Source organism: Bipolaris zeicola, assembly GCF_000523435.1.
Source record: "Bipolaris zeicola 26-R-13 unplaced genomic scaffold scaffold_371, whole genome shotgun sequence".
NCBI lineage: Eukaryota > Fungi > Ascomycota > Dothideomycetes > Pleosporales > Pleosporaceae > Bipolaris > Bipolaris zeicola.
In genome coordinates, this window is record NW_006912420.1 from 1 (window position 1) to 15772 (window position 15772).

The 15772-nt window shown below is 49.8% G+C and overlaps 4 protein-coding genes across 4 annotated transcripts; 2 read left to right on the top strand and 2 right to left on the bottom strand.

Moving 5' to 3' along the window:
• Window positions 1-1268: 1268 nt before the first annotated feature.
• On the bottom strand, window positions 1269-1733 carry COCCADRAFT_111363 (uncharacterized protein; the record flags this gene model as incomplete). The annotated part of the gene is made up of 1 exon (XM_007719938.1): window positions 1269-1733. A coding segment is annotated over one exon (465 nt), but the record flags the coding sequence as incomplete, so codon positions are not given.
• A 1014-nt stretch (window positions 1734-2747) lies between these two features.
• Window positions 2748-4198, top strand: COCCADRAFT_9868 (uncharacterized protein; the record flags this gene model as incomplete). Its single annotated transcript, XM_007719939.1, has 4 exons — window positions 2748-2835; window positions 2912-3371; window positions 3426-4051; window positions 4110-4198. 4 exons carry the CDS (start codon window positions 2748-2750, stop codon window positions 4196-4198), a joined length of 1263 nt encoding a protein of 420 aa, XP_007718129.1.
• A 51-nt stretch (window positions 4199-4249) lies between these two features.
• COCCADRAFT_9869 (uncharacterized protein) lies at window positions 4250-10525 on the bottom strand (the record flags this gene model as incomplete). The annotated part of the gene is made up of 1 exon (XM_007719940.1): window positions 4250-10525. One exon carries the CDS (start codon window positions 10523-10525, stop codon window positions 4250-4252), a length of 6276 nt encoding a protein of 2091 aa, XP_007718130.1.
• An 853-nt stretch (window positions 10526-11378) lies between these two features.
• Window positions 11379-15402, top strand: COCCADRAFT_111360 (uncharacterized protein; the record flags this gene model as incomplete). The annotated part of the gene is made up of 4 exons (XM_007719941.1): window positions 11379-11862; window positions 11914-12112; window positions 12168-12368; window positions 12420-15402. 4 exons carry the CDS (start codon window positions 11379-11381, stop codon window positions 15400-15402), a joined length of 3867 nt encoding a protein of 1288 aa, XP_007718131.1.
• Window positions 15403-15772: the final 370 nt, after the last annotated feature.

The window sequence follows — 15772 nt, forward strand, 5'->3', positions numbered from 1 at the left end:
ACCATAGTCACGCAATACAGCACAACGTACCAAATTGTAACTAGTCAGATAGAACGGCCTTTGGCCAAAGTCCTACATAGCCAACGGCTGATACAGGACTATAATGGAATAATAATAATAGATCAGCTAGAGTATTTGCCACTACTTGATCGCTGTCGCCGTTAGCAATGACCTCCCTAATCTTGTATATTTTTTGAGACGAAGCTTCGGTTGCAATTTTGCAAACTTCTAAGCACTACTTAGATGCATTAATGTCTTCTAATAGGCGCCTTCTTTCCTTATCACTTCTTGAATCATTTCTGAGAACTAAAGACTATAGCTAATCTTGGAGATGGCCTATAATGCTTGCGAAGCTGTCCCGATTTTTGTTAAGAGCTTGGCGAGTGAGCACCTGTGCTTCGAAGCTCTGCTGCTTACTGTTTCTAGTGTCGTTTTGCCCGTCTTATAATATAGTTGATTTCTAATTTAGGGATTCAAGAAACTCTTTCGCATCTTCGCAGATACGGAGACATGTCTGCGTGACTTCTTTTTCGTCGTCGAGGTTAATATTTATGGTGGAGATGTTCGAGTCTGGGTAGCGCTGCAATTTCTCGTCGACTCGCTATAGGTGAACATTGAGTTTATATACTGTGTCTCGTATTATCTTATTATACTTACCTAGCGCCTGCTGAGAGACTTTAGCAGCACGTCTGGTATTGTTGTTAGCGGAGTTCGGGAACTGAAATACTGACATATATAGTGATTGTGCCTAGACTAACCGCAATCGTGGATTTGTATCTAGATATCGTGTTAATGAACTCGTTTATATCCCCTCTTATGAATTCTAACTTAGCCTAATCGCGAAAGCTAGCTTTATTCTTCTGGTTAAAAGATTTCATCGATTGCTTGAATTCTTGGCACACTTCGCTATATCGGTCGATAGGCTCCTAGAGAAGTGTAGATATAGATGCTTCTGCATGAGCTACCTCCTTCAAGGAATCCAAAACGCTGATGATTCCTTAGAGCTTATCTTGCAGCCTCTGCAAGGTCTTATCTCGTCCTTTAAAGCGTGAGACAGTTTCGTAGAGCGACTTAACTGACTGAACTGTGACTGTAACGAGAGCTACCACTAACGCCGTAGCACTTAAAGGGTCTGCTATTGAGGACAAGAGCGCGACGCACGTGAGAGGTGTTGGCGTGTTACTGATGCTAGACTGAACATTTAACGAGGGCTGAAGAGGAAGAGAGGCGGGGTTGTTGAGTACATCATAAACCCGCATAGCTGATAGCTATGACGATTTACAATAGCTGATTGGTTGGATTAGCGCTGTGGCTTTTGATACTATTGATAAGGACTTCGGACTTGGGGTGCGTATAAGTTGTTGACTATTGCATGGTCCTGAGTGCTTTTGAGAGTAGAATTTGAACGTGCCACAGGCGCTTATGATGTTGCAAGATCTAACTTTGATGAGGCGAGTAGGTGCTGCTATCGATCTACCAACTCTATTCATTCCGCCACTTTCGCCTTGCTGTGCGCTACACGCGCTACCCCGCATTTGTGCAAGCGTTATATTTGTGCACATTCGTTCATACGCCAGTTCCCAATACGAGAAAAACACAACAGCGAGAATTCTACTTTTTGGAATGGACGTAATCCACAGCACATGCCCAGTCATCAGAAGATTATGGGTTGACCAATCACATTGATTATTCTGCAGCTGACTTTCTGCTAAGCTATATACGAAATGTGGGGCTGCTAAGGTTTGCTACGCAGCTACGCGCAAGGGTTGAAGCCGCAATCGCTACACTCTCATGCACTTGCAGTTTCCGCTTTGCGCACGACGGCCAGTTTCGATCCTACGCTCACCCCTGTCTTGCTTAGCTTAGCCTTACCCTAAACGTTCTAGCTCTACTCATCGTCACCGCACGCTCCCTCTCTGCAAAGCCTCTACTATCCCTCCACGTGTGGCGGAAAACCCTGTGTGCCGGCATGCCAGCCATACTCTTACCCACAATAAACGCAGCCACAGTTCAGGAGCGTACATAATCTCGGGATAGAGACTTTGATTTCTTAATATCCCCTGCGCTTCGCCCCTTTGCAAAGAAATGCTTTCGTGGCCAGCAATACCACAATTCGCTACTGGCATGTGTAGCAACCCTGGCTCGGTCAGCCTCGGATGCGCTAGATGTCTTGTGCATATATCTAAGAGTCTGTCATACTATTTAAATATATATAAGGAGTCTATCCCGAGCATCACGCTGCAATATATCATCTGGGGGAGTTGTAGTGTAGGTTTAAAGAGTAGTGCAACACTGGAGCGCGCTACCTACGAGTCGTATGTAGATACCAAAAGCAGACTAATAATAGTGGTATTCTGTAAGCGCTGACCTCAGTCCTTTACACTGTCAACATAGCTTAGGCGTGAAGCTAGAACCAAGCATGACTCGCTCGAGCTTGAACGCACGCGTGACACTGCACTATTCTCCACTGACGCCTGTTTTCGAAGTATCTAGATAACTAACTAGTAGCAATGTGTATTTATCGCAAGAGTATTTTCAAACAGACAAGCAACCAAGCGCATGCGTGTGCTTCGCTCCAGCCTTGGACCCCACAAGTGGCTGCTCGAAGTCGTCAGGCTGCAGACTGCATAGCCGCCAGGCTGAGTCCGAGGAGGTGCTGTGCCGCAGACCATTACAGCAGACTATTACTGTAGACTCTATCACGGTAGACACACCACTAATCATGCATGCTCTTCTATAGAGATGCCATGGCCGCCTCTACGACATCCAACATAGCGTTCGGCAACGCATACAAGAGCGTCCAAGCTAATAATATCAACGGCTCTATCCACATTGGTACGTCGCGGGACCGTCCGAGGACCGTCAAGCCGTCCAGTAGACATTGCACGCGCTAAGCAGACACGTTAAACAGGACTTGAGAACATATTCGACCGTCTCCCGCGCGCCGAAGATGCGCCCTTCAACTCGTACGCTAAGCAGCACGAGCCTACATGCCTCCCTGACACGCGCGTCGATCTACTACAAGAGATATATAGCTGGGCGGATGGGCAAGACGAGCGGTGCATCTTCTGGCTGAGCGGCCTGGCAGGCACAGGCAAGTCGACGATCGCGCGGACGGTGGCGCGCAGCTACTACGACAAGCAGCGTCTGGCAGCCAGCTTCTTCTTCTCGCGCGGCGGCGGCGGCGACGTCGGCCACGCAGGTAGGTTCGTGACGAGCCTTGCGGTGCAGCTTGCGCGCAACGTGCCGGTATTAAAGCGGTGCATCAGCGACGCAGTTGTAGAGCGCGACATTGCTAGCCAGTCTCTGCGTGACCAGTGGCAGCACCTTGTTCTCTGCCCGCTGTCGAAGCTGCACGAGCCAGAAGCAGGGTAAGGAACATACATTATAGTCGTCAATGCGCTCAACGAGTGTAACAACGACAGCAACATCCGCATTATCGTGCAGCTGCTGGCTGAGGTGCGGTCGTCATTGACAGGCGCCCGGCTGCGGGTGTTGCTGACAAGCAGGCTAGAGGTGCCGATCCGGCACGGGTTTCAGACGATAGCGGACTCGGAGCACAAGGACGTTATCCTGCACAACATCTCGCCGTCAATCGTTGACCACGATATAGGGCTCTTTCTTGAGTACCACCTCAGGATCATCGCAGGAGAATGTTGTCAGGCGGACGACTGGCCAGGTGTAGAGACTATTAGACGGTTAGTGCAGAGTGCATGCGGTTTGTTTATCTGGGCTGCCACTGCATGTCGCTTCGTTCGGGAAGGTGGACAATTCGTTACTAGCCGACTGCGTGCTGTTCTTAAGGACAGCTCCTCTATAGACAGCAGCTCGGCAAATAACAGCTCATGTAGCGACTCTGGCACAGACGAGCACTTCAAGATTCTGCCCGAACAGCGGTTAGACAGCATATACCTTACAGTGCTTAGGAGCCCTGTTCGCAGATACAGGAAGCAGGAAAGGAAGAGATGGTACACGCTAATTAGAGAGACACTTGGGGCGATTGTGCTTCTACAATCGCCGCTTTCTACTTCTTCACTAGCTCAGCTACTACGTGTTCCTATAGAGGATGTGCATCGAACGCTATATGGGCTAATTACACTCGATTATAGATGTCCCACAAGACCCAAACTGGCCAGTGCGATTGCATCACCCTTCGTTCCGCGCTTTCCCGGACAAAGAAGGTAACTCGATACCATAGACTTCTAGCAAACTTCTCTCGTACTAAGCTTCTTTTCTACATTCTTCTACTCTAATTCTTCATATATTTCGCAGCAGCCTTAGTGATTAATCGGATAATGATCCGACTTAGCTGAGCAACGTCAGGTCGAGCTACCATACTGAAATGGTCGGCTTCGACTGTCTCCACAACTATACCAGCTCGGCTGCCCACCCACCTTTCCCACCCATTTGTGCCAAAGTCTTCTCTCTTGCCGAAGAGCCAGCTTTTGTATATCATTCGTAATGCATCGATACCGCCTTTGGCAACTGCTTCTTCTTCCTGCTCAACGTTACCCATAGCTGCTTTACGTGTGACCTCTAGCCGATGGCGGTTGGGATCCGGTTGTTCGTTCAGACCTTTGGTTGCCCAGCATATGGCACAGATCCACGGGTGGCTCTGATCTTCTGCGAAGGCCCGCGTCTGTTCACGAGATTGGACACGACAGGAGGCGTACAAATGGTCGCGTTCGCGCTCTGTAAAATCGTCTGCCAAATTCTTTCCGCGAGCCGTTGTCATTCCGATGTCATCGAGAGTGCCAAAACCGACGACGATATTGAGTGGGCGTGGTCGGGGTGGTCTTGTGTCTATGATGAGCAGGAGAGCAATCTCCTCATTTGCGAGTGAGAGCTGTCGCGATACCTCGTAGGCATACTTGCCGCCTACAGACCATCCACCGACGAAATATGGCCCGTGAGGCTGAATAGAACGGATTGTTTTGATAAACACTTTAGCCACTTGTGAGATAGTCATAGTATAGTCGAGCGGATTGTTAACGAATGGTGATTCTAGACCATAGGTCCGACGTCCATTGGGTAGCTTGTCGAGATGAACGTAGGCCTCAACCGTACCCGATCCATCTGTTAGAAGAAACAGAGGGGGGTCTTGCGATTGCGCAGAGCCTTGGAGAAGAATCGCTCGAGAGGTTGGACCACTATCCTCCTGGGTGAGTGGCGCTGGGTCTGGCAGACATGACGGTGATGACTGTTGCTCTTTGTCTTCGCATGATCCCAGTTGTCGGCGGACATCGCCGACTTTCGGATGCTCGAAGAAAAAGGCTGCGGGGAGCTCGATACCAGTCTGCTTTCGAAAAACTGAGAGAATTTGAATACTTTGCATGGAGTCTAGGCCAAGAGATTGCCACGTGCTGGAATCGTGCAACTCGTCCGTCTCAATACCGAGCGCGCACGCCACGATACGCAAGAGTACGGCACAGTTGGAGACATTTTGAATATTGTCAAGTTCCAGGGAGGAAGCTTGCACATCTTTATTCTCTTCGCGTACTCTTTCTGTTGCAGATGCCAAAGTTGGGAGCAAGACTTCCAGCTCTCGCTGCACATCAAGGATGCTCGATGTGGGCGCAAAGAGGGATGCAGCAAGCTCGATGCCGGTAGTTCTCTTCAAACTGGCCATGATAGATATACTTAGCTGAGAATCGATTCCAAGGTCTCCAAAAGTCTTTCCTCCATGAATCTCTCGAACAGACAGTCCAGTCGCGGCCGAGATGGTCGAGTGGATGATGTCAATGGGGTTCTCGTCTTTGCATGAGTTCGAGTTGGGTGATCGTGTAAGTGAGTTCGAGGAACAATATCCACTGTCTCTGGCCGCTACTTCCGGGTCGTTTGATTGACTCGGGACTCGCGTTGTGAGTGCCTTAAATAAGGCCCTGTCTACATGCTGAAACCGAATTCCTTCGCATGACAAGAGTAACATAGAAGGATCGTCAAAAACATACGCATCGCATATAAAGATGCCACCCTCGATATACTCTCTGATGGAGGCGTATATTCGGTATTCTCGGTTGGGTGACAATTCCCCATGCAATCGCAAGCTCTTGATGTGATTTGATATATACACCAAATGTCTTTGTTTGCTTGGTTTGGCATTAAGCAAGAAACCCACCAAATGAACCATACTGTCAACCATGAATGGATTGCATGCATACGCGTCGGTAGGACAGCTCTCGAACTGAAATGTCGCAACAGCGTCACAGAAGTGTCCTGCTATCGAAGCCTCTCGAATTGTTCTGTATGAATTGCCATAGTTGACAATCTCAGCAAACATGTGGTAGAACAATTTCTGATTCAACATGCACTTCTCCGAGAATGCCATCGATTCAATCTCGCGGGACCGGTACTCTACGAGGCGCCAGATCTTGGTCCATTCCGTGGACCATTCTTGCCGCTCTCCTGCTGTCGCAGCCGCTATCTGACCAGTGGCATAAGTCAGAGGAGCGTCGCCTTCGGCTGCGAGAATATTCACAGAGACTTGTTTACTCCCCCTGTCAAGCCTTGCTTCAATGCGGATTTGCTGGTGCTTGTCTTGGGGTTCCATGGCCAATGGGCTGGTCATGTTGAGCTCAGTCAATTCTATGCCCGTTACCGATTTGGTCAAATTCCCATGCATTAGATATGTAGCGGCTGACATCATTATGTCCATGAACACGCTTGCAGGACAGATTCTACTTCCGTCGACCACATGACCATTAATACCCTCGAATAGACCTGCTTCGGAAAGACTCGAGTAGAACACCGCTAAGGTTTGGGACCCTTCATCTGACAAGGAGTGCAACCGATGAAGAGTGGATGATAATAAATTCGTCGACGACGCCGTTGTAGGTTGTGGGCTAGTCTTGCGAAACGGCTCCCAAAACTCTCGGTAATCGAATGAGGTTTGCGGTAAACTGAGAGGCTCAAGATGAGCTAAATAGGGCTTGTGAAATTCGTTCCACGCTACCTTCTTCCCAGCATCATGAGCGACTGCGAGACAAGTAGAAATGCCATACCAGTCGATCTTTCCGCGCTGGAGAGTTGCGACAGCTGTTGGTCTTGCCGCTCGGAGGCTGGCTTGCAATAGTCCGATGCTGGTCGGATGCGGGCCGATCTCGACAATGACGGTGTCATCTGTGATCAGGCCGTTGTCCTCGCAGGCCTGGGTTGCTGCAACGAACTCAACTGCTTGCCTTGTATGACGCGCTAGGTAACAGGCATCAAAAATAGCTTCGCCCGGATTAACAATCCTCCCGAGAACGGTGGACGCCACGGGTATCCTGGGGGGTTGGAAAGACACCTGCTCCGCCAACGCGCTAAATGAGGCACAAATAGGATCCATCTTGCTGGAATGGAAAGCAAAGTCTACATTCAACCGAGAGACTCGAGTCCCGCTGTTCTTCATCTTTGCTTCCAGATCCAGAATGTGAGCCATCGGAGCACTGACGACAGTGAGATTTGGAGTGTTATAGCACGAGATCTCGCACTCTTCACCCCATTGCTTCTGTATCGTCAATGCCGGCAAATTGACAGAAAGCATACCATGGGTGCCAGCCTCGTTTGTCTGCTCGAGTAGACGTGCGCGGTGGTGGAGTAACCAGAGAACATCGTATGCCGATAGAACACCCGCGACAAATAGAGCGGCATATTCACCAATGCTATGGCCTATGACGAAGTCGGGTTGAAGTCCGAGTGACATTAAATATGATGCCAATGCCATTTCTAGAGCTGCGATGGCCACTTGGAACTGACCGCTCGCTAAAGTGGCATCCTCGGCCTGAGTAATGAGGTTCAAGAAGCCGAGTCCATAACTTTGGCAATGTTGCTCATAGGAATCCAGTAGCTGACGAAAGTATGGCAATGTTTGGTAAAGGGTTGCACCCATACCAGCATATTGTGCACCTTGTCCAGTAAACGTGAAGAGCATATTTGGCTGGACGCGGTCGATCGGCGAATGGAGACAACAGGGCGCAGATAGTTTCTCTGCAAGCTCCGCAATCGAAGCAACCACCAAAGATCGGCGATATTTTTTAGGCATCCGTCGAGCGGTCGTCGAATAGGCCAAGCTTGGCAAGTCGATGTTGGATTGACTGGCTAATTTGTCAAGGAGACGGGCTTGGAAATTCTCGAAAGAGGTCTTCGAGTGCCCAGATATGACAACCACTTGGTGTGACGGCGTCCGCGGAGCGGCAGAGTTGTTGCAGAAAGCTCGATATGAAGATGGGAGTGCATCTTGCACAACCATGGATACATTCCCCCCGGCTGCATCAAACGAGTTGACGATAAGAGTGCGGCGATTTCGTGAAAAGTCTTGGCCGTTCGCAATAGCGATCCTCTGTCCAAGTATGTCGTGGAACTTTGCATTCAAAGCAAAAGGCCAGCCAGGTTGGGGTGGTACCTTATTTTTCTGAAGCACCAGCACAGCCTTGATGAGTGAAACGACACCTGCGGCTGCTTCAGAGTGACCAATACTAGCCTTGACCGCGCCTACAATGAGAGGATGCTGAGGGTCGTGGCCCTCTGCAAGGACATTTGCTACAGCTGCCATTTCGATACTATCTCCCAACTGCGTCCCGGTCCCATGCATCTCGACGTAATCGACTTCGGACGGGCAGATGCCAGTCTCTCGTAGTACATGCCCGTAAAGAACTTCTTGCGCCTTCTGTGAAGGTGCCGTCAATGATGCGCTTGTACGCGCATTCGCGTTTCGTGAGGCACTGGTGATCGATGCGAGAATATTGTCTTTGGCTCGGAGCGCATCCTCCTGCCGTTTGAGGACAACGACACCGACAGCTTCGCCTCGACAGTATCCATCAGCGCTTTCCGCAAAAGTCTTGCAAGCCCCAGTCGCGGAAAGAAATCCTCCTTTGCCCAAACCCTGGTACCACTCGGGTGTGTTGAGCAGGTTACCTCCACCTACTATAGCCATGTCAATCTGACCCGATAAGAGAGCATCGCGGGCCAAGCATAGACATGTAGCACTGGAGGAGCAGCCAGTGTCAATACTATAAAAGCCGCCGCTCCATCCAAAATACCGGCTAATGCGTCCTGGAGTGAAACTGCGGTTTAACCCAGGCAAGTAGTGCATATCGATGCCTCGCTGCTGATTGATGGACTTCCAGTCGTCTGTAGTCTGACCAAAGAAGACTGCTACGCGCGATGGATCCGGCCCAAATTCTGCGTCACAACCAGAGTAGCCAGCCATTTCTAGGGCCTCGTAGGTAGTCAGCAATGCCATTCGTTGTATGGGGTCCATCTGCATAGCCTCAACAGGGCTAATGGCAAACAGGGCATGATCAAATACGCCAGGGCGTTTGATGAAGTGACCAGTATAATCCCAGGCCGTCTCCTCGTTCGGCAAGAATCGGGAAGGAGGGATTTTCTTCGCCGTCGATGTTCCACTCTCTAGCAGTGACCAAAGCTCCTCGACATTGTCACTCTCGGGAAAACGACCAGCCATGCCAATCACGGCGACTGCATCGTCAGTGGGCTGGTTGAGGCTGCTGATATGCGTCCTATTGACTGTTTGAATGGGGAGGCCAATCAGCGATACCGCGTTGGCTACTTCGCGTGCATCTGGATCACTTCCAAATAGAACCAGATCAGCAGACTCTGCTCCTCTTTGCGCAACTATGCCTGCTGTCAGACAGTCCATATCAACACGACGACCTGCAATATCGTTGAGTACTTGGATCAACAGGTCTTGGAAATTACTGGCTTCGTAGGGTTTGCCGTCGGTAGGGGAGACTACCGGTCGAAGGATCGATCTTGTGCAGTTCGACGTAGGGATAGATTGTAGTATTGCCACAACGTCGAGTGGTTGCAGGTGTGGGGCGAACATAGTGGCGGGACCGTATAAGCAAGTTGACTTGAGCTCATCTGGGTCCTTAAACTTGGCGAGAGTACTTGGCGGCCCGAACAGAGTTGCTGTCTTATTGGATACAGAAATGATGCCGGCGTACGCGCGCAAATGTACCGGAGTGGCGAGGTTGACACGGTTGAGTTCGGACTCGAGTTGGCTCAAGGATTCTATCACCATGACATGGGGTTCCCAAGCGGACTCTGAACAGTCGATATTGCGGCCTCGACGCTCCAATTCGATACCAAATCTGAAGGCTAGACTGACAATGTATTGTGACAGCTGCACAACGTCCCATGAATCATGAACTACGGCGGATAGGGCTCCGCTCAGCAGCCCGATACCCGCTCCGGCGGCCAACACGCCATCGATCTCGTCGGAGGTCATCCGAAGCACAAGTTCGGCCAATTGAATGCTGAGAGTCAAAATCATTTGTATGGGGCCGTATGGGTGACGTTGCTGTTGTTTGGCAAGCAAGAACAAGTCGATGTCGCAGTCTCCCAACCTTGCTCTCTCCGAGGGGTACACAAACTCCGTCACATCTTTTCGCAGCGTCCGGTGCACTGATTGAAGAAATTTTTTCAACATATGATTCGACTTCGAGGCATGCTGCAGTTTGTAAAGTCGTGAAAGCCCGTCTTGAGAAGTTGCAGGGAAGTACAGCATGCATTGTCGCTTCATGGTTGCTGCAATGCGACAAAAATGGTCCAGTGTCGATGAAAGTAGTACTTGCAGCACATGTCTGAGGCAACGTTTAAGGATATCGTCACGGACTTTCTCAGCCGTGTGAACTCAGTTCACTTCGAAGCAGTCATGCCGAACCGGAGAACGGCGGATGTCCTGACAAGAGGCTGCGTGAGATATAGGAAATGAACGATGACATGCATACAAGGATATGTGATGAAAAGATTTATTGAGGCACAGAGCATGGTGGCTGCTTATCACAATCGAAAGACTTCTGCATGGTACCCTGACGCTTACCTGACGGAAAGGCGGTCACTGTGAAAGTGCTTCGCAGAAACCCCTTGCGAAAATACTCTGTATGCGCGTAGTTCTAATTATTCTTCATTTCTTAAATAAGTTTCACCATGAATAAGTAAGTAAGGGAAGTGTAAGCCTTCAAAAGAATAATATTGTTATTGGGTTACGGAGTTTCATAGTTACATAGTTAGTTGATGATGTTTTGGTGAGTTGGGCGCCCGTGCGGTCGGCTCTTTTCTTTCAGGTGCGTGCCCGTAAGTTAAGTTTCACCTTTGAAGCGGCCTTGTCAAATTATGGCCAATCGGAGAATTTCATGTGTTCCTGGCAGGTGGCTACGTCAAGGTTAGGGAAACGACTACACGTAATACGGAGAAATGTTAAAAGATGAGTTATTTACGCACGGAACATGCCAGTTCCTGTTGCAGCCACGAGAACTATTGCTCCATACCCGGGCAGCGATCTGCCCGCTGATCTTTTGTGTATGATTGCCAATTGTTTCCAAAACTCACGCTGATTTCTTCGTGACGCAGAAACTTTGGACATACAATTTACCATGAAACTCTCAAGCCGACAGACAGATACGACGATCGAGTTAACGGATGTACGGTTTAGATCATTACCGCACCAAAAACAACAGGAAAAAGCCCGCCCCGACGCGGCACGTGATCTTCACTTTCATGACCTGTTTCGATACGCATCAAAACGGGACACGATCATTGTTGCTTTCTGTTCTATGTGCGCTGTCGCAACCGGTGCGCTCCGCCCGTTCCTGATGCAAGCTACCGGCTCGGTTGCAGGTATCTTTCGAAAATACCACATTGGTCAGGCGTCAGAGGCTCAATTCCTCCAAGAGGTGGCTCAGACTGCCCGGTTCTGTTTGTATCTGGGCATCATCATGTTTGTCACCTCCTACTGCTCCAATTCGGGGTTTGTGTACACAGGGCAGAGCATCTCGGACAAGATACGCAGAAAGTACTTTCATAGCATCCTCCACCAGGATATGGAATATTTCGAGCAGATAGGCACTGGTGAGGTATGTCCCGTCGATTTACATGATGCCGGTCGGTTTGTAACATAGTTGCAGATAGCAATGCGTACGATCGAGAGTACAGAGACAATTCAAAGCGCAATATCCGAACGGGTCCCACAAGCCATCACACGCATCGCGCTCTTAGCGACTATCTGCATTCTTGGCCTAATGAGGAATTGGAAATTGTCATTAATACTCCTTTCCGGTTTGGTTCCTACCGCCATAGCCGTTGCTACGGCCCGCGCTTTTATCAAACAGTTCGTGACACTCATGCACTAGTGACACTCAGAACTGACAACTATAAAACTTTAGACTAGAGAAGCAAGCAGCACGACGATCAGAGGAGGCGGCGAGCTTTGTGCAAGAGGTATTTGCCAACATACAAAACGCCATGGCGTTCTGCACCCAAGAAAAGTTCGTTCACTGCTTCAATGTCAGATTTGGCAGAGATATAACAAAAGCATCCTTCCATGCAATTTGGGCCTTTGGCATATCTAGGGCGTTGAACACGACGTGAATATGACCTGCGCGTTCCTTTCTGCACGAGACTAACGTTTACCCTAGACTTTCTTTTCTCATCATCGCGCTAGGCTTCTGGCAGGGCAACAAGTACATTGCCTCTGGGCAGGCCACCGTGGCAGATGTTGTTACAATTGTGCTTCTTTTCAGCATCGGGGTCAGAAGTGCTTCAGGATTTGGAGCGAATGTCCAAGTTTCGGCGGCTGCGACTGCGGCTGCAAGAAATCTGTATCTTCTTATAGATCGTCTAGATGTCGAGTCTAGAAGACCTGACTGTGAACTTCAAAAACTCGTTCCCAGTCTAGGTGATGGAAAAAATCTTACAATCGAGTTCCACGACGTAACGCACGTATATACCTCGCGGAGTAACGTGACCGCGCTCAAACACTTGAGCCTCCGCATACAGCCCAACAAGCTTACAGCTATTATTGGCCCGTCCGGATCGGGTAAGAGTACATTGCTCGGGTTAATTCAGCGGTTTTACGAGCCCTGTGAGGGTCAGATAGTCTTTGGGGGCTACGATATACGATCTCTCGACGTCAATTGGCTTCGAAAGCAGTGTGCACTCGTCTCTCAGGAGCCATTCCTATTTGACGGAACAATCGCTGAGAACGTTCGCTTGGGAATGCCCGAGACATGGCATAATCGGACCCCTCATGACATTCAACAGGAGGTTGAAAAAGCATGCCGTTTAGCAAATGCTCACGATTTCATCGAACAACTCCCCGACATGTACAATACTCAGGTTGGACGTAGAGGAGCCTCATTGAGCATGGGTCAACGCCAACGCATCTCAATTGCACGAGCCATTATTGGACAGCCCAAAGTCCTATTACTCGACGAGCCATGTTCGGCCCTGGACGCGGAAAACGCCCGTGCAGTTGAGGCATCTATCATGACCGCTGCGCAGGGACGGACGACTATTGTAGTATCGCACCAGCTGGAATCCATTCGACATGCAGATGTTATCGTTGTTATGGACCATGGTGGTATTGTTGAACAAGGAACCCATACTGAGCTAATGGCCAATTCTACGGGCACTTACAGAGCTCTTGCGAACACACAAGGACTAGCCAGCGAGAGTAAGACTCTTCAACCCGATCAAACTTATCGAGCAAGCCGCCGTAGAAGACGTATTGGATCTCCTGTCCCTGTAGACTCTCAGCAAGCAACGCCATCGGGCAAGGGTCGTCGGAAGAGCCAGAATGCGTCTTCGGGGCGAGGTATCTGGACACTGGCCAAGTTCATAACACGAATGACGAAGAAAGAACTGGTTTATACGATTCTGCATTTCATTGCCGTCTCCGCAGTGGCATCCGCTCGACCTGTTGCCGCACTCATCTTTGTGAAATGCATAGCGTCGCTCTCTCGATCTGTATCTGAACTCCACCGGCCAGGGCTGAGCCTCAATACGTGGTGCGCAGCATACACCGCAGTCGCAGGCGGTACTTTCGTAACCTATGCAGTGGCTGGACTCTCCTCTGCCATCTGTCAAACCCGACTTGTTCGTCGAGCTCGCGAGCTGTTCTTTCGCCTAGTGCTGGGGCAGGATGTGTCTTACTTCGAAAAGCACGCCGCAGCATCGCTGACCATACTCATGATCGGCGACATGGCCTGTCTTCCAGGACTCTCGGCCGTAGGCCTAAGTCCCAATTATACTGGGGTTTTCAGCTTGTATCTGTATTTTCTTCTTGCTGTCACGCGCGCCTGGAAGCTGGCATTGGTATGCGCCTCCCCCATACCACTTGTGTTTGGCATGACGATCCTCCGGAAACGTGTCCTTCCCCGTTTCCGAAAACAGATGAAAGCATTGTATCGGACTCCGGCAGCGTTCATTAGTGAAGTCTGCACTGCACCAGCCATGAAGACCATTGCCTCACTCGCATGTGAAGACAAGATAGAAGAGCGATACGTCCGGCAGGTGCAAACACAAGGATCAAAACTGGTCAAGGGACGGCAGAAGAACGCACTCGTGGATGCCAGCACCCTTTCCTTGACATTTTTCTGCATGGCCCTTGCAATCTGGTATGGTGGCCAACTAGTGGTAGGCAAGGACAAGTACACTATTCAGCAGGTCTTTATATGTATAAAGGCCTTGACACTTGGCGTCCAAGAGCTGTCTAGTGGAAGACTTTCAGGTTATAACCCTCAAACGCGTAAAGCGCGTGAAGCTGCAACAGCACTGAGAGATCTGACAATGCGGAGCCCTGAGATCAATGTTTGGAGTGAGAGCGGCCAAGTGCTTGAGTCACTATCACCATTGTCGATTGAATTTCGAAATGTATCATTCCACTATCCTGAAAGACCGGAGTGGGTCGTCGAGGACTTAAGTTTGAACATACAAGCTGGGCAATATGTCGCTTTAGTGGGTCCCTCAGGCTGCGGAAAGTCGACAATAATTGCGCTTCTCGAACGCTTCTACGACCCGCAACAAGGCAGTATCCTTGTAAACGGTAGAGATATTCGAGAATACAATATCAAGTCATACCGAGCTGCCTTAGCTCTGGTCGCTCAGGAGTCGCTGCTGTACCAAACAACCATCCGCGAGAATCTGTTATTGGGGTTGGAGAACAACATCGTCTCAGAGGCCGAGATCGTGGAAGCATGCAAAGATGCCAGCGCTTACAGCTGCTATATGTCACTACCAAATGGCCTTGATACGTTGATTGGCACACATGGCTCCACATTGTCAGGTGGTGAGAAACAGCGTGTAGCAATTGCACGAGCTTTGCTGCGGAAACCCAAACTTCTTTTGCTGGACGAGGCAACAGCAGCTTTGGATTCGAAGAATGAAAATGTCATCAAAGCAGCATTGGACTCGACTGTAGCCAATCGAACGAGAACTACTGTTACAGTTGCACACCGTCTCAACACGGTAAGGGCAGCGGATGTCATTTACCTGTTAGATGGCGGCTCGGTGGTCGATCACGGCACATTTGACGAGCTGTTAGAGAGAAACGGTACTTTTCGGCATATGGCCGAGCTCCAGAACTTGTTGAGCGGTAGCAGCAGCACCCCGCAGGAGTGATGTTGGGACGAAGTGATGCATGGGACCTGAGCCACCGTGGCACCCGTGGAGCTGTAGACTATTCTTACGGACTCTGGCGGAACGCCATTTTACCCCTTCACAGAGATAAGCAGAGTGATAGCAGGGGGATCCTTGGGCTCCCCCGATATCTTAGTAGAGATCAGCAAATAACCTCCCCCCCTGCGAAGCGAAAGACCCCTGCGTCGCGATAGGAACGCCAGGTACTTTGGCTTTGCTTCAGCTTTGCACTTTCTCTACAAGATCTCTATAGCCAGAAACCTAATAATACTAGTTGTTTAGAAGTAATTCTTTAGCCTTCTGATAACGTAGTTTAGGTACAAGCGAGTGACGCGTACAAGCGAGTGACGCA